We start from the raw sequence: 19,080 nt of genomic DNA, 5'->3' as shown, positions 1-19,080 counted from the left end.
CATGTGGTGATGAAATGGCGGTTAAATGCATGTCAAACATAGACTCATAGGATGTTATTAACCAAGGCAATGACAATGGCAGCAGATTCGCTTTATTAGGGCAGAAGCAGTATGCTTCAGTTTGAACATGTGAAGTATGCACATTTTCGTATGAACATGGAGTTGAAACAGGTAGGAACAGGGGCTTACCTGAAATTCTAAAAATAACAAGTTTCCTTTAAGGAGAAATACATGACTTCAACAGTCAGTTGAACCACAGACAACCACAGGAAGTACAAATTATATTTGCCAGAAATTAAGAGGAGGAATCCCTCTACCGAGGCTTGTTCTCTTCTGTCTGATGAAATATTATCATTGAAGAAAACACCCCCTCCAGCTCATTGCTCACATTTCAATATAATGATTTTAGGTAAAACTAAAAGGAGAAACAAATCTTACCCGACAATTCTCACCATCAATTTGCTTCTCCAAAGTTAATTCATTCTCTCAAAGCAAAGTTCTGCCCTCTATAGCTGCTAATGGGCCTCACACAGTTGGTGGTAGGCTCCATAGTAAACTGGGTATGTGCACATAATCTCATATATCCTTTAAAGATCTAAATTTAAGAATTAGCTTTCTCATTGATTACAAAAAGCAAGCAGAAGATTGAACATGTTCTGTACATGAAGCACTCAATGTGCTGAATTTTGAAATACAGGCTTAATGTTCATTACTGGAAATGCTTGGGAAGGAAAATGTTTTGTATTTGGTGTTTTCTTGGATACTGGAATCTTTACATTTTATCATGACACATTCTTGTCATGAGAGTTAGGTCTCACCATGAACTTCACTACTGTTTTGTGTCTAATTTAAGCACATAGCCTGAAGAAACTGTACACTGCAGTTTTAGGAAGCCTGCATTTGACAGTGATCCTGCCACATCAGGTGAGATGTTGACCTTTCCTCTTGTGGAGTCCAGCTGGCACTCCACATCTGGAACATTTCAGACTTTGTGGTAGGGACACTTAGTCTGTACTACAACACTGTGCATTACTTTAACAAAGGTCACCAGAACTGAGAAGCTGAGTATAAATGAATGCAGAGCTCATCTGCATATATGACACGAATCAAGGCAACACCACTATTCACAGGCTAAAGACATTAATGACTCCATTTCTGAAAAGAAGATTTAACTTCAATGTCTAAGGTTCAGTCATGATGGAAACTTTCAGAGCCATTTTGAAACACAAATCAACAATATAGTATCGATCTTGAAACACAGACATTAGTAAAGTTACTCCACACATGGGTTATAGGCACTAATTTTTACTTTAATATGCAGATTTAAGCAATCACCCCACAATGACTTCTGCTAAAGCTTTCATCAGTAGGATCTTTGACAAAGTTTAGATATCACAAGTAAATACAGAGGGTTATACTTTATGTATGGTGATCTTTGGCACATTTGTCAGTTGGAAAATCTCAAAAGGCAATAAAAATATTTCTCAATGTTTTGCACATTCTTTTAATCTTCACATCAAAACATAAGGCCGCAAAAAGGCAAGCTGAAATTTTTAGGATATGTGGAATAGTTTTAATAGAATTTTACATACAGTACCTTACATATAGAACAGTGTGTTTGCAAATTTAAATAATATCTGAATGTACAGTGGCATGAATTCTTATCAAAGATAAATTCAAGTTCACTGTCTATCAGTTCTAAACCAGTTTAAACAGATTGCTAGAACTGATAAACAGAATGAGGCAAAAAAATATTCAAGTGTAATGTCATCAAATAGCCTCCTCTTAACAGTCTTTTCTCCCTCTTTTTAAAAAAATTTCAAAACCTGTACATACATTTTTAGTTTTTAAAAACAGTCTGTTAAAAGGTAACATTTTATGTTAACCACCAATTTGTATAGTCTATAGTAATAAAACTAGATATGTGTGATATAAATATGTGTTGACTATGTACATATGTACGTTGACTACTTAAACAAGCAGACTCACTGACGCATACCTGCGCATATAGCACTGGGGGTGCACACAACTCGCACCAGGACTGGCAGACAGTAGGACCTAGGCTCAAAAATGCAGCAAGAGCTGAGGAAGCAACTTAGTTGCCTTTGGTTTCATAAATCTGTCCATATATGATCAAAGCTAAAATTTTTGAATGCATATTTATCTTTTAAAATAAAATTTGTCTTCAGAAATGAAGCTTTCCAGTATTCCACTACTAGCAGTTAAAAAAAAAAATCTACAGCCACAGATTATTTTGATATTTTTGTCACTCCTCATCCCAGCTGAGGTTTATGTTTTATGTTTTTTTTTTTTTTCAAAAGGCAAACACACCAAGTGTATCCAGGATAAAGCTGTATGCTGAAGCCTGGATACTGCCACTCACCTACACAGAGCACATAGCATGTGATGTACAGGACTGTATGGGTTAATGGCATTACGTACGATGGATGGAAGGACTCCTGCAATATTGAAATCCTCTTTCCAGCAGTATCAACATTTGGCACATGGGGCCCTTCTGTAAGCCACTTTGTTTATAAAGAGCACAATGCCCACAATAAATTCCAATTATTTGGTGGTTTTCTTAAAATACATTCATAATGAAGTTAAAATTCCACAATTGTTTCCCCCAAAGTGAGACTTCCATTGTCAGTTTTCTGATTAAATACATTCATCACTCAAGAAATAGCTCATGATCCTACAGAAGTTTAAATAACCTAAGTTTCTTTGCAGCTGAATCCAACTGCTGAGAAAGAAATTCTTAGAGCAAATGTGTAGAACTCTCCAGAACTTGAATTTCCTTACAGTGTTGTTTTGGCCAAATGCTGGTTTATAAACAGGGGTATCTCTTCTACAATCTATATAAACACACCATATTTCTCTCTACGGGTATCTTGAGCTTCAGGAAAGCAACTGTAAGAATCCTGCCAATTCCATTCCTTTAGTATAGCTTGTATTCTACACTGATTCTTGGTAGAGATGCCACCCTTTGCAGCTTACTCACTCATCTTCAGTATCAGCTTCCTTGATAAACTTGTCTTCATTTTCCTTCCAAGATGCCATACTACTGATGTCACAAATCAGTAAGTGACCAAACATTACTAAGCTTTTTGACTCTCCACTTAGCAATAAAGATGTTTCAACTGAAGAAAGACACATTCTTGTCACCAAGTGTTTACTGTTGTTATACAGAGCAAAGAGTTGCAATTTGTTGTACTTTGCCCATGTCAAGTAAGAGTTGTTTGATGTGGCGTTTAAGTTGGGGCAGTCTTGCAAGGGGATCTGGTGGCTCTAATTCCCCTGTGAAATCAAGCCAGCTTTCCAGAACTATAAGAGAGGAAAATAAGTTAATTGGCATTGAGAAGAACAGCCAGGAGATAACCAACTGGAAGGATGGAATGGTGACTGAAACAAACAGTTCACTCTCCTCTTTCCAGAAGGCCAATGCTCTTAATCATTCTACTTGCAATAGCTCGGACCATTCTGGGTAATCTTCATCTGTTATCTCAGACACTTCCTCCCCGAAATACTGGGGATTGAACCCAGAGCAGCTGTTCTACCACTGAGCTACATACCCCGACCCATTCCCTGCCACCCTACATGTACATACACACACATACATATTTCATTTAGGATGTCTTCCCTCTGGTACATGTAATATGCATTAGCACACATACACATTCATTAGTATGTCTCATTCACTCTCTTCTGAAACAGAACACAACAGTTGCCAAGCCTGCCCAAATAATAATTTAGATATAAATCATTTTTACTTAATCTTTTCCTTTGTGTGCATGTTCTTGTGTGCAGGAACATGATTGTGCGTGCATGTGACAGTCAGAAGACAAATTGGATGTTGTTCCTCAGACACTACCCACCTTTTGTTGGAGACTAAGTCTCAGTGGCCAGGAATGTTGCCCAGTAGCGAGGCTAGCTGGCCAGCAAGTCCCAAGAATCAACTAACTTGCATCCACCACCAATCTCTTCATTGCCAGGATTACAAGTGCATGCCACCACACCTGGCTTTTATTTGCATGGCTTCTAGGGATCTGGACTTAGGTCCTCATACTTCTAAAGTAAATGCTCTACTATTGAGCCATTTCCCCAGGCCACATCTTCTCATTAACAAAGGAAAGAGGTAGCCGTTTCTCAGTGTCCTTTCCAGGATCACTACTTTATTGAAACATTTAAAAAATATGCAAGTGGACTAAAATACTGGGTAGATAGATCAATTAATTACATGCTCAATTTTTATTGTTTCCTTTAAAAAAATCTGTTAAAAATATGGAATTGTCAGGCTACAGGTTTATTTTTTCAAAAACCCGCACTAGACAAACTAATTCTATCTAATGAAATTAAAACCAAATGCAAGATGCTTCTGAGACAGGTATTCGCTTCCATGCTTAAAGGACAGAAAGGCAGAAGTACAGTCTGTCTATATTAGCACAATATAATATTTACAGGGAGAGGGTTAAAAGGTAGAGGAAGGTTATGTTCTATGAGGTCAGGACAAAATAGTCAAACCAAAAGAAACGTGTGATTGAGATTCCTGGAATTCAATTTATTCTAGTTTCTCAAATATAAAATAGGGGTATTTTTTCTGGCTACTTTTCAGTTTCTATGTGATAATAAAATTTACAAAGATGTGAGAGAAAATTATTTGAAAATTTGCATGCAAACTTATGGTTTACTTGCTTAATTTATAGGAATTAATTCTACTTAACAGATACTAGCCAAAGTGGAAATGAATATGCTTATGAATATGCTGACTTCAAAGACAATATTCTTCAATGAAACTAGCAAACACTCCCCAAATATCCCATATTGAACCAGGCATATGGGCAGTATTTAATAAATATCCATGTTAAGAATAAAACAAAATGGATAAGAAACCACTACCAAAGGTAATTCTGCCATCCTGTATTGAGCCTACAATACCCTGCATATACTAAATACAGTGTAAATGAAGAGACAGAACTCAGCAGGCAGGTGGTGTATCTGTAGTTTGCATCCTACAACTTAGCTCCAAACAGCTTCTTTATAACAACATTACACACAAGATAGTAGTTACACCTGAGCTCTTGGCTACATTACCATCCACTTCTTTTTCTATGAGGTCCATCCTGCTGGTGACTTCATTCTGCACGTTTTCTATGTGCGTAAGGAGATTTAGCTGCCACTGAAGATGTGAGTCTCCTGGGCCCTCTGTGCCCCTTTTCTCATTATAAACAAACACTTTGTTCCCTGAAGCTGGATTCTTCTCCAAAGGACCAGTGAGAAAAACAGAACAGAACAGAATAAAACAAAACACAGAGAACTGGATGAAATGTTACTTCAAAATGGGAAGGATAGAGTAAAACCCATCACTCTACACAGGCAGGCACAAAACAAACTGACTCTGAGAAAGTCTTCAGAGAAAGTTCCTGCACACCATCAAATTCCATCTGGTGTTCTTCCAAACTAAAGGTGCCACTAGATCTTTCCTCCTCAGTGCTTTCCAGAGTGTGCCCCACAGGAGAAGGTTTCAGTAAGATGTGCTAAATAAATGAAAACATTAATTCCACTCCATAATTGGAATGACTAGCAAAGAGGACCATTTTCTTCCTCAATTTGAACTGGTGACATAAATGGAGTGGAGGCAAAGCAATGGCTGGGAAAGATCAACAAACTATAAAAGACTGGTTTCAAAGTTCAGTTAACAATAGGTTGGCCTTTACTATTGTGGTTATACTGATGAGCTAAAGGAAGGTAAGAATCTTTTAAAAATCTCAGAATGCAAACTGTTTAACACACACACACATACACATATAAAATCTGGATTTAGATTGCCAAAGGTAATTAGTTTCATAGAAGGATATTAATTTGACAAAATAATTTACCATAAGTTTCATGAAATATAAACTTTCCAGATTTAGCTGTGAACTTTTGGTGATGACTTTAAATGCCAGAATAATAAAGAACTAGTTTTAAAGTGGCTTTGCTAGTGGAAATAAAGTATTAGGACCCATTTCAATCCCAGTGCTAAGCCCAACAAACAAGAGATATGTTTACAGACAGTTACTGTAGAATGGGATTGATATGCAAAAAAATATGCTACAGATTTGGAAGGACAATGCCACGCTTTGTCCAAAACACATTAAAGGAACAAAATTATGATGCCATATATACCCAAATGGTCCCACAGAAACTGATTTTTTCTTTTGATATACAATGTGGCTCATTAATTTCTGGAGACATCTAAGTGTTCTTAGGAACTTTATGGTAGCAGTTGAATGGATTATAACAGCTCAGTGTTTACATGGATAATGTATTGTGGTGGAGAAAAGATAAAACAATCTTTAAACAGGTATTTCCATATTAATAAAGCCCAAAGACTAGGTATGTTTAATTGTATCAGCTCCTCCTCTTGTTCTATGGGAACCATTACCTTCTCTGATACTCCACGCTCTTTTGCTAAATACAGATGGCTTTTATCTCCCATGTGGAGTTCTCCATCTTCTTCAAAACTGCTAGCATCATCATCATCCGAGCTTCCAGGGTCTGTGAGAGACTGGCAGTCCTGACTAAAGCTTTGTGGCTTTTGATAGCTGTGTTCACTTGTTATATACGTTTCTTCCATTTTCAGGGAAGGTTCTTTGTGGTTCTGTATGTATTTCTTTCCCTCTGAGTTAGCTATGTCCTGAAGTGTCAGTTTTTTCTCTGTTCCAGCTACTATCTGATCTTGGTCTTTTCTCTTCCCAGAATAAGCCCAGAGACGAAGGTCAGGATGATGCTTATTCCTTAGAACATAAATGAAGAAAGAATACTTTAGGATAAGAATGACAACAACCTAAAAATTGTAATAAATTTGATAACCATGTAAGAAAGAGGTCAGGTTCAAAGACAAAGTTGTTCTTAAGTTAATTCCTCTAGCATTTCATCAAAAATTCAAATCCTCTCAGTTTTAAACACTATTCAGAAAAACAACAATTAACTAAACTCTATTGACTAATGTCCCTGTTTGATATACACGTGTCTTTATAGACTTTTCACTGTCACTGTATGATACACAAACGTTATGTGAGCATATTTTATAACCTCTAGTCAATCAAAAAAAAGCCATCACTATTCATGAGAAAAGTACTACAACTAAACACATAAAAAGCAAGTCTATTCCACTGTAGCAATTATAAATGTACTAATCTTGCAGACTTTTTCTATACATACAAAATTATGAAAAAGGAAGAAAACAAAGAGCTGGAGAGATAGCTCAGCAGCTAATTAAGAGCCCTTCCTGTTCTTGCAGAGGACCCGGATGTTTTAGTTTCCTACAGCACATCAGGTGGCTCACATCTACCTATAACTCAGTTCCATGGGACTCAGTGTCTTCTTCCAGCATACACTTGATATATATACATACATGTGGGTGCTAACACATAAATAGGAACAAATAAATCTTTATATTTTGTGTTTTTTAAAGAAAAGCATACTTTAAAAAAAATTATACAAGTAGCCAGTCATCTCCTTTTTCCTAAACAACACACAGTGGGCATCATGCCACACCAATACACACAGACTTTCTTTATATAGACTTGAATACATAAATGACATTAATTGCCAGTCTAGTCCATCCCATCAATTCTCCACTCAGCAATGTGTGTGAATGTGTATCATTGCATACAAGTTAGAATACTGCAGTCAGATCAATTTCTAGATAAGGAACTGCAGAATAGAATATTTTTTATTTTAGCTACTATACAATTGGTCTCCTAAGAAGGTTCATTATTCATACCCTGACTGTGGTCTATAGTAATGCTAAAGCAAAGCACAGCTCTGCTCAGAATTAAGTGCAAAGCATGAAAGTATGACTCCTCCTAAAGGCTCAGTGATAGCTAAAAATTAATGATTTCTAAATGAGACTCTAATTCATTTTCTTCTACTATTTATATACCCATTTATAATCTCTCAGTTTATAATCTTTTATCTTTTAGACTTCTAGGATTTGTAATATCCAGAAAATAGGCACTTAAAATTCTCAATCAGTAGAAGGCATACTAGGAAGACACCTAGTTCTCTGGCTCCACAGTCTAGTGGAATGAATCCTGACAGTTTGGAGAGGTGACATAACCCTCTGAAAACCTATGCCTAGAGCTGGGCCTGGTGGCACACACCTATAATCCTAATTCAGGAGGCCTTCAAGATCCAAGGCCTACCTAAAAAGAATGATGGTTTCAGTATACATGCAATGTACCAAGAAGAGCAGGTTCAAATCTAGCCAGCAGGCAATGATGGAAATGAATCTTCTAGGGAAACTAGCTGTAAAAGACCTCTATGTCTAAGAAATCATACTTCATTTAGGACTATGCTTTAGTATAGCTGGAATGGTTGGTCAGAATACTAAGAAGAGGAAGGGTATGCCAATAAAATCCTGTTATTAAAGGCCTTTGGTCAGAAGCAGCAGGAAAAATTTATGGCATAACAGAGGCTAATGTTCTGCTTCATTAATGGGAATGCAGTTACAAAGTGTGAAGAATGAACCAAAAGAAGAATGGGGCCATAGAAAGGAAAAGTACAGAAACTTCTCAGGTGAAATGAAGCTGCCTGGATAAGACAACAGAGTAGGCAGAGGAGCAAGTCAAAGGCCAGCAATCTCACGACTCACAGGACAGGATGCAAAAGGGAGGAAGAAGTGGTAAATCTTGGGAAGAATGAGCAGACCATCCACTGTACATCAAATAAAAGGCTCTTTCCTTTATTCTTTAAATAACTCTCACCTGGCATTCGAAGGAAATGAGCACAAGCCCTCAAACATATCCAGATCCCTTATGTAGAAGGACAGAACCACCTGAGGCTAAGACATCATGGAGCACAGCAGCAAAGGTGATCCAGAATCTGTTGCCTCTCTCCCCCTTTCTGAGCATTAAGCTGACTGAAGAACACAACACCCTAGTCGAATGAATTCATCACACACCATTATCAGAGAATGAGAACAGACTCACCACATTGGCTGCAGTTGGCTCTAAAATTTCTTGACAGAGTAGGATGTGAACCAGGTAGACAGAACTTGCCATCCAAACAGTTAATTAGTTTTTCTTACTTTTAAAAAGTGGACTTCTTTTAAATATTCTGTCTTCTGAAGTACTACTTTGAACCTCCAAAAGACTACCTGATAAACTATCTTACAATCTGTGAAGAAACAGTTTTATTTCTAAACCTCCCCCCATAAAATAATAATTTAAAAAACCTACTTAAATTTGTTTTTTTTTTAGTTTGTTTTTATATTTATGATTAACTGATGTTAGGCTTTGTCTTAGATTTGTATTCTGATTTGTAAGAATGGGACTGCAGAGATGGCTCACTGGTTAAAAACACTTGCTGCTCTTGCAGAGGACTTGGGTTCAGTTCTTAGCACCCACATGGAGGCTCTGATCTGTGTATAACTAGTTCCTGGGGATCAACCCTCTCCTTGTCTCTACATAAACATACACATACATAAACGCAGTCAAAACACTCATACACATAAAATAAAAATATTTTTTAAAAATTGTGTAAGTCCATGTGTGACTCAGTTTACTTACTTGAGTATTCCAATCTTTAGCTGTAACCCATGTAGTACTTCAGTCACACCATAGACATCAGCAAGCAGATGATGTGTGGAAACTATCTTTTTGGCATTGAGATGAGAATAATTTTCTTTTAAAAAAGACAACCCATACATTCTTCCATTATTCAACCATTCCTTATCATAACGATATTTTGCACTCCATCTCTGACCTGCAGATAAAGTTGAAATTAAAATAATAAAGGATCCTACTTATTCAGATCCTTCCCCCTAATGTTTCTCAGTGAGCAATACAGGTTGTACCACTAAAAGTGGCCTCCAAACTGCAGTAGATAGCATGCAGTAGATAGCTTTGCACTTCTGGTGTGCCTGTACATGAGAAGGAATGCCACTGAGGGTATGGTCAGTGGCAGGTGACATCTGCCAAGGGAACCCTAATGTTCTATTTTTAATTTTTATTAACCAGTCAGCTGTCCTCTAAGATGGTTGGCAGAAACCACAGGTCTTTCTTTCACTAACCTGAATAATTCTTTCTTTGTTATTTGCATGTGTGAGGCTAGAGGTTATGCTTCTTTACTGTATTTCAATTCAGTTTTTAAGACAGGATCTTTCATGGAATATGGAGCTCACTGATTCGGCTAGACTGGTTGGCCAACAAAGCCCAACCAACTTTGTTGAGGTAGCCTCAACAAAGAGGTACCTTCTGTCTCTATTTCTAGATTGCTGGAATTGTAGGCATGCCCAGCTTTTTACATGGATACTAGAAATCAGAAGACTGGTCCTCCTACTTGAATGAAAACACTTTACTGACGAAGCCATCTCCATATCCATCTCTTGATTCTTATACTTTTTTCTGTTTATCTTTTTGTGGGCATGGGAACAGGACACTTGCCTAAAAACTAGCTATATTCTGCCATGGTTGCTGAAACTATTCTCTACATGTAGAATGTGGTACTTGGCACAGAGGAAGGCATAACAAAGCAAGTACAAAGGATTAGGAGTTACATTTCAGTCTGCTACTTAGTGGTGCCTCTTTAGGCACAAACATGTGACTTCCCACATCTAGCTGCTTCATAGGGAAATAAAAGATATAGACAAGGCTCTCGAATCCCATTTGTTCTAAAATAAACTGGGTATGTAGCACTACCCAAAACTTCTTCAAAACTCATCAGATGGGTAGCAGGAAATGAACATTGGTTCACTCAAATCAGCATAAATAAGCCCAGCTAGAAATCAATACATTGGAGTAGTCAAAAGCTAGCTATAGGATAAAGCCATGATCTCCCTTTGGTAAGGTGATCAGTATGTCAACACGTCTACATAAAAGTGTTTGTGCAGGTGATTACTATGATAGTCATGCTGTAACAGGCAAAAAGTCTCTTCAACCCATGTTATGGCAGAGGAGTCTAGCTAACCAAGAAGTGCAGGTGCTCTACACAGTGGCCATACTCTGGAGTCCGCGTCACACAACCCACACGGGGCGGAGGGCCTCACCCGGAGGGTCCCGACAGATGTAGCAGATGTACTGCTCCGGAATGCTGTCCTCCAGGAGCCCCATGCACACACTGTGCTGCCAGCACAGGCACTCTTCACACTGCAGAGACAGAAGAGACCCATAGTGCTGGCTGAAATGACACCCTCAGACCAGGACAGGAATGACACCCTCAGACCACGACAGGCAAGGCAAGACACACAATGCTGCCTTTTAACTAGCTGCCCTGCTTTCTGGCACCACCAGTTCAAGACCTATGTGCCATAAGAAAAAGCTCTGCTCAAGATGAATTTTATCATTGAATAGTCAACTATTTAAAAAACTTTTATATTACATCTATTAAAATACACTTCAATAAACTACTTAAGAGAAATCACCCCTTGTGTTTCCTACTGATTCATAGGCAATCAAATCCTAAAAACACCCATTGAAGCAAATCTGTAAAATGTCTGTACAATGACACTTAAGGTAATACTCGTGGTAAAATTCTAACTTCACAGCACCTTTATTGAGAACACCATTGACAAAGAAGGCGGTTATTTCCTTCATTCCTGTAGCCAATGCCTCCTAATTTTTCTACATATCAACACAAATATGGACCATGCTTCTTCCTGATATCTTAGAGACACCCTTCTTATAAGGAGAGGTTGTGCCGGGCAGTGGTGGTGCATACCCTTAATCCCAGCACTCGGGAGGCAGAGGCAGGTGGATCTCTGTGAGTTCAAGGCCAGCCTGGGCTATGGAGTGAGTTCCAGGAAAGGCTCCAAAGCTACACAGAGAAACCCTTTCTCAAAAAAAAAAAAAAAAAAAAAAAGAGAGGTTGCTAACCCTTGCAACAAAGTTCTTTTCTCTTTTGGGAATCCTGGACACTTGAGTTTTGATTCCCACTCCCCAACTACATATTGCTGATTATTAAGTGTCAGTAAAAGCCATGCTGTAGTCAACCCTACACTGTGGAGGAAGACCCACCTTAAGGGCCTTTAAACATTTCAGCATGAAGGCTTCAATCTGCTAACAGATACCATACAAGTGGACAGTGATACTCACAAGCCAAGTGTCTACTTCATTCGGTGGAGAGACTTCCTAACTAGCACTGCTGGGATTGAAAGCATGGCAATGTATTAGCAACTAACTTGTGAGGATGGCCAATAAAAAGGGAAAGTGCTCTGGTATACCTACTCAATACCCAAATGATCCAGAACTGCAGGGCACAGGCTGACCAAGTACCTGGATCATGAAGCCATTCTCCTCATCCATTTCACAGATACATCGCACAATTTCATTAATAGCATCATCTTCATCCTGAGACTCCTCAAAATTAGTTGAATCAAAGTCTTGGTTGTACTCATCTCCACTCAGAAGCAGGCTCTCTGTGGAAGAGTCATCCAGAAATTCCACATCCGACAAGTCTGGAACACATGAAAGTGCATACCATTTCCATATGTCACTTACCAGAAAAAAGGAGCTATGGGAAATGAGTATAAGCATTTTAGCAAAGCAAAAACATGTGAACTGAGTACCTGCCTCTGGACAAAAAAACCAATAATCTTCAAAGTTTTTGTAGTTCTGGTGCTTTCCATCTCATATATACACACATTGCTGAAAGTAATACTGAGTAGCCACTACTCTTCCTGCTAACAGAGGTTATGGCTAAGGCTGATACTGACAAAGAAACCTATTAGTTTCTCTACAGTTTGCAAACTTTTTGTTTGCTTGTTTTGAGGCAGGGTCTCTCAGTGTAGCTTTGGAGTCTGTACTGGGACTCGCTCTGTAGACCAGGCTGGTCCCAAACTCAGAGATCTACCTGTGTCTGCTTCCCGAGTACTGGGATTAAAGGCATGTGCCACCACCACCCGGCTGCAAACTTTTGATTGAATGTTCACAAATCTTAGCCCTTTTTTGGTTGTGAAAGAATGAATTTTATTATTTGTACTATAGAGTTAATAATCTTTTAATCAACTATCATTGCACTACATACACAAGCATTATATCAAGCATTTGCATACAACATATAATGTGGTTCAATTGTGCAGCCAGGTAGTGATAAAGGCAATTAACTATCAACTGCTTAGCAGGGAGGGTATGGTGGCTCACACATTTCATTTCAGCATTTGGGGGCTAAGGCAGGATGATCAAGAGTTTGAGATCATCCTGGGCTACAAAGTAAGGCACTAAATGGATGGCAATCATAATATAAGAATAGATTTTAAACTATACTACTAAAAGAAAGTAGCATGCAATTAATATAAACATACATGGTCCAAATATCATGTTTCATGGTACTGGCACAAATACTTAATAAATCCACCAGAGAATCTTGTTTAAATAACTGACTCACAGTATTAAGCATATATTTGGCTTAACTTGGGGGAGGAGCAACTGAATCACTGTGTTGCAAGTTACATAAGGTCTACAAATCAATGTTTTCTTAATCCCCTCTCCTACCTCAAACTTTTGGAAATTAAGATCTTGAAAGTCACAAGTTACCTATTTTTAACAGTAAGGGAAGATGAGTTAGGCCTGGAAAGGAGTAGGCAGCTAACAGGCCATTTCCTGCATTTCCTGACTCTGGTCCCCACCATGGTGAAATTCTCTTCTCAAGCCATTGATAGCAGAGTCTAAGGCAGGGAAGCTTTTCCTCCTCTGGTGTATAGTATTGGAAAGAAGAAACAATGCTCATCAACTACTACTGGCAGGGCTAGACTTGCAGAGAACCTGACAGGCTGTACCCAGGGTTCCTTTCAGTAGACCTCTTGTCTGCATTGATGTAAGGGTGCCCAATTCTTGATTTTGCTTAAATCACTGTGAATACAGGTCCAGCTCTTTGGTTATAGATGTGCACATGACAGGAATTTGAATAATAATTTGAAGACTATGGCACAGACTTGGTAGAAAAGGGACTATCTTTAAGACAGATTTTCACTGAGTTTTAACTATAACACAAGTGGACCCACATAATCACTTAAACAAGTGTTTGCCTATTGACCTATAATATGTGGGTAATAAGAAACCGTTATTAGTAGGTAGTGAAAAACATGTATTTAAGTCTAATGTTGGGATCTTCCTATTAGCTTATGTAATTACTGTCAATTGTAAGGCTTCCTTGAACAGCAACCCAAGAAGTATACTTATTTTCAGTTTCATATTGAGGAATCTCAGGTCTTATTTTAACCACTACACAGTCACACATACTTTCACCACTAAGATCAACGGACAGAATTGCCCTCGGGTACTGATAGGCTGTAGTTTTCTCCGTGAATGTGCTTCGTGCAGCTAGAGAACTCCCAGAAGATCGAGTTAGTGGAGAAGAGCACCTTTCCAAAAAGTCTAGGGAACTGTCTTCATAGTCTGAATAGTCTGCAACATAAGAAACAGAAAGACACATTAGTAAAGTTTCAAGCAACCAAGAGTCACAAAAAACAAGCACACAACCACTTTCTCTGTCATCTTTGACCAGCTAGATCATTAGGCAGCTGATAAATATTTTGGCAAGTAAGAGCGAAATCAGTAATTCCATATAGTGTAGACAGTTGGGACTGCCAGAATCTACCTGGCATCAGTAAACTCTTACAGTGGAGAAATGATAAATGGTCATTTCTACATTTCCCTCCATTATATTCATAGCTCTATCTGTAGCAAGAAAGGTAAGAAGGAATTAGCCTATTCCTTTCAGTTAGGTAAGAGGTTCTCCCAGTTGTCTGGTGTAACTGTAGTGATAATTTAATCAATCTTACACAAGCACACATAAGACAAACCTCTGAAGGAAATGAACTGGTATGTCAAAGATCTGCTGTTCTCAGCCTGGGTAAGTCATACAGACACAAGCAAGAAGAGACATTCCTTTCACTTTAGCAGGGACAGAGGAAAAGATGGACATGTTCAGGGAAGTGCATACATGTGGACAGAGAGCAGGTTTTCACCTCCTGTGTCTTTCCTCAACTGAGCATGACTAGGGCAGGTCTGATAATAAGTAGGTGGAAAGGTAAGTTCATAGGAGCCCAGTTGTGACAGTACTGGTAGCAACTAAGTTCAGTCCTCCATGTATGCTCATGCCCTAATCCCTGCAACCTGTAAACACTTAAGTATCATGGCAAAGGAGAATTCAAGGTGCAGATAGAATCAAACTAATGTGCTGTCTGCAAAGCAGGGAACAGGCTATCTCTGGGGGCCCAGTGAAATCCTACGGGCCCATTTCAAAATGAAAAAGGCAAAAGAATCAATCCAGGTAAGACTTGACTGGCTGATGCTCCTCTGAAGAAGAGATGAGAAGACTAAAGTCAAGACACAGCAACCTCTGGAAGCCAGAAAAGCAAGAAGTATCAACTATTTATGGATTATTTGCTAGAGACTCCAAAAAGGAATCATGGCTTGGGATTAGAAAACTATTTTCAATTTATGACCTCCAAAAATTGGAGATGGTTTGTAAACCACTGTCTAGGAGAGCTTACACAATGATCACCATACAAACTAGAGTACAACTAACCTGACACCAAAAAAAAAAAAAAAAAAAAAAAAAGAAGAAGACTCTCTGTCAAGATGAGAGTTTAAGTTGTTCGCTGTACTAATTCTTAATACTCCAGTGAATGGGGTTTGGCTGCTAACGCTATTTTATGAAGCAAAGGATCAAGGCAAAACACATTAAGTACACTGTTCAAAACAGTCCACTGTCACTGGCAAAGGCAACGTTCACACTCAGAAGTTCTGATAGACTGATTCCAGGAACCTCACTCTTAATCAATAACCTGTAAAAGGACTAGAATTTAAAGTGTGTGGAAACTGGAATGTCTGGTAGAACCCAGGTTTCTGTCTACCATCCTGGTATATAGGAAGTGGGAACACTGCCAAGCCATCCTGCTGCTGCCAAAAGATGGAGCGGTCTTTACATAACATGGCTTCACAGCAACTGAGCCATCTGCATAACCTCACATTATCATCTGGGCAAGCATGGAAACAGTGATTATTGTACTAAATACCATGTCTACCACTGCACAGAGATAACCTCAGTTAATCCTGAAGCTACTCAGGTGAAGTAGAAAGTACAGTAACCATTTCAGAGGAGAACAGACTGAGACATAGGAAATACAAATGATCTGTCAAAGGTTACTCAGCTGTAAATGTTATGCCCAGGAAATGAAACCTATAACCTATAATGACTGCTCTCTGAGCAAAAGGAAATGAAGTAGAGACCATAATATAAGAGAGAAAGAAATCGCAACTTGATGCTGAAAAGCAAACACAGCTGACACTTACTTGGTCTACACTATATCAGCAAATAAATACAATGGCTTTGCATTCTACAACCCCCACACATTCCCACTTCAATCCCCTCTGGCTAGTAGGAAGAAAGTCTGCTCTGCTCCAAGGGTTAAGTGAGAATACCATTACTGTTTTTCTTTGATCCCTCCAGCTTTGGGGCAGATTTCCTAACACTCTTACAGAACTATCATGCCTTCCAGGCAGACATTTATGTGTGTGTGTCCTATCACTTACACTAGATACATCAATTCTTATGTGTAAGCTCGCCAAAGGAAAATCCTTCCACTGTATTTTTGGAGTTTTGGCATCTCTAGCTCTACTTTCTTTTGATCTCCAAGGCCTTTAGTCTCACAGTAACAAACACATGGAAGAGACCACCACGAAGGAACAAAGCTAAAAACTAGTAAAATGTCATTCATAAATCCTCAAATGGCAACTTACCATGCATATGGTAGACACAATGCCAGTTTTGTATCTTAAAAAGCAGTTCTGGTAATAAAAGCCTATGCTAACCCGCTATTGCATGAGATGATTATAAAGAGCTACTTAAATAAATGACTACTTTCCTAGTACCATCTATACAAACAGGTAAAGACAGGATATTTCAGTATACCAATAGAGAAAAGTGGAAACTTGTTCAAGGCAAGAATACAGGCTGAAGCAATCTTTAGAGTAAAGGAAGCAAAATAAACAACCTAGCTTCATGGTTAAAGTTAAAAACTAAAACTGAAGCAGACAGTGCAGGCTTGAATCTGATTTTCACTACCTGGTAGCTTTATGAATCTAACAAATCGTTGCTACATTAGCTATAAAATGCAGCTATCAGGCTGCACTTCAAAGGAGTAACATGATAAAAATAAATTCATGTAAATAAAATCCTCAGATACTGTTCGATACACAAAAAATAAAGCAGGACATGCAAAACACCATTGAATGGTAAATAAAAGAATTAAAATCTCCCACTCTGCTAATGTTAGACTCAAACAGTTTAGAATAAGTCTTATACAGCAATAATGTGAACTGTTCAGCACTAAGTGTCTTTAAAATTTCAGCCATTTGAAATCTTACTTCCTGTTTAAAGACCATTCTAATTAATTATCTGTGAAAGCATCACTTCTACGATGAATGCAAACAACTCAGAATAACTTCCCTTTATAATTAATGTTGAATATGTTGATGATGACCAAACTTAACAACTCCCATTTATAAATAGCAAGACATCATCAGCATTTGCCATTGCTCTGTGAACTAAGGCCACTTACAGGCCTGACTTAAAAAGTAAACAAAAGGAGAAAAACATTTTTTTTTGTTAAAATATATGAACATATGGGCCAGAGAGATGACTCAGTGAGTAAATAAATATGCTTGCTGCCAAACCTGATGACCTGAGTTTGATTCATGGAACCTACAAGGTTGAAAGAGGGAACCAAATCCTGCACATTGTCCTCTGACCTCCACACAGGTTTTAACACACATACATACAAATAAGTGTAAAGAAATATGAGAGATATGGCCATGCATTTATTTCAGGAGATAGATCCATGTACTAATTTAAGGTGCAATTTAAAAATTGGCTCTTAATAAACGGTTACTGAATTGATCCCCAATCCAAGGGTAGACTGTCCTCTGCTAATCTTGACCATCCTCCCTCCCTCCAGGTGCCACTTCCTCCAGCTCACAAATCCTCCATCCCCCACCTGGCCCTCCCTCGTTGTCTCCTTTCTCCACTCCCCCAGTTTTTCTGTCTGTTACTGAACGGTAGAGCCCACCAGTGCACTGACATAGAATCTGACGCACACAGATGTTGTCGCTGCCCTGAGCACCGAGGCCAGTTCACTTATCCAGCAGTTGCATTAGCAAGCTGACACTTACTCAGGTGCCCTCATTAGTTATCCATTTACATGGCTCCATTTTTCCCCCTAAGCTGGGGTCATCTCAGGTTTGTATCCTACAGTGTTATACCTGAAGGGACCAGGACAGCATAGGGTGGGTAAGGAACAAGGGGGACAAAGGGGTGCCTAGGATGCTCAAGATTCCCTGGGAAGTGGTTTTAAGCTTGCCAATACCACTTGGAATCTGAATCTTCAAATTTACTCTGGCAGTTTTAGAGTTAGAGAATGTGAAAATGTCATTCTGTAGAAAACTTGGATTTGCAGAGAGAGCTGGAATCTGAAAAATCTGCCTTTTATTACCTACTATGACACCGTCTGCCTAAATTTATGTGTTAAATTAGTCTTATTGAAGGTTTAATGACTATCAAAACAAATCCTGCTCTGGGAACAAACTTAGGTCCTCATACTTGTAAGGTACAATGTATACTGACTCAGTCCTGTCATCAATAAGGTGTCATCAATAAATATATCATTAGTTTGTATCATTATTTATAGTTTCTTTTCAAATTCTCAGTAAAATTGTCTTTGGATGTAGATAGTTTACTTACTATATTCTTTCCCCTCCTATTTAGGAGATTATACCTATCCTTCCAATTTTTTGGTGTTTATATTAGAAATATTTTTATTTCATTTATTTATTTTTTTTAGAGGCAAGGTCTTACATCACAGCCCACATTCTAAAACTTACTGTATAGCCTAGACTGACCCCAAACTTGTGTAAATCCTCCTGCCTCAAGCCTTCTGAATTCTGTGAGCCACCATTCCTGGCTTAGAAGTCTGAACATGCAAAATGAACTTCTTAGAACCTATAAGCAATCATACAAGGGAGTCAAAGCAAGGAACTGTAAGTATCCATCTCCCAATATGAAAGCTAGTATTATATATTTTAGTTTCTATTATTT

The 19,080-nt window shown here is 38.4% G+C and overlaps 1 protein-coding gene across 4 annotated transcripts in view; it reads right to left on the bottom strand.

The window, feature by feature from the left end:
• Positions 1 to 70: 70 nt before the first annotated feature.
• The window catches only part of Phf20l1 (PHD finger protein 20 like 1), a 75,849-nt gene continuing 56,839 nt past the window's right edge, over positions 71 to 19,080 (bottom strand). For all 4 annotated transcript variants that reach the window (XM_037197511.1, XM_028876010.1, XM_028876011.2 and 1 more), the window contains 7 exons: positions 14,223 to 14,387; positions 12,258 to 12,439; positions 11,033 to 11,132; positions 9,555 to 9,750; positions 6,425 to 6,776; positions 5,092 to 5,254; positions 71 to 3,324 (listed from right to left, as the gene is read on the bottom strand). In XM_037197511.1, coding sequence (XP_037053406.1) covers positions 3,182 to 3,324; positions 5,092 to 5,254; positions 6,425 to 6,776; positions 9,555 to 9,750; positions 11,033 to 11,132; positions 12,258 to 12,439; positions 14,223 to 14,387 — 1,301 coding nt within the window. In that variant the 3' untranslated portion in view covers positions 71 to 3,181. The remainder of the gene's footprint in view (positions 3,325 to 5,091; positions 5,255 to 6,424; positions 6,777 to 9,554; positions 9,751 to 11,032; positions 11,133 to 12,257; positions 12,440 to 14,222; positions 14,388 to 19,080) is intronic.

The sequence above is a fragment of the Peromyscus leucopus genome, chromosome 20 (genome assembly GCF_004664715.2).
Source record: "Peromyscus leucopus breed LL Stock chromosome 20, UCI_PerLeu_2.1, whole genome shotgun sequence".
NCBI lineage: Eukaryota > Metazoa > Chordata > Mammalia > Rodentia > Cricetidae > Peromyscus > Peromyscus leucopus.
This window is presented reverse-complemented; position numbering and strand designations above follow the sequence as displayed.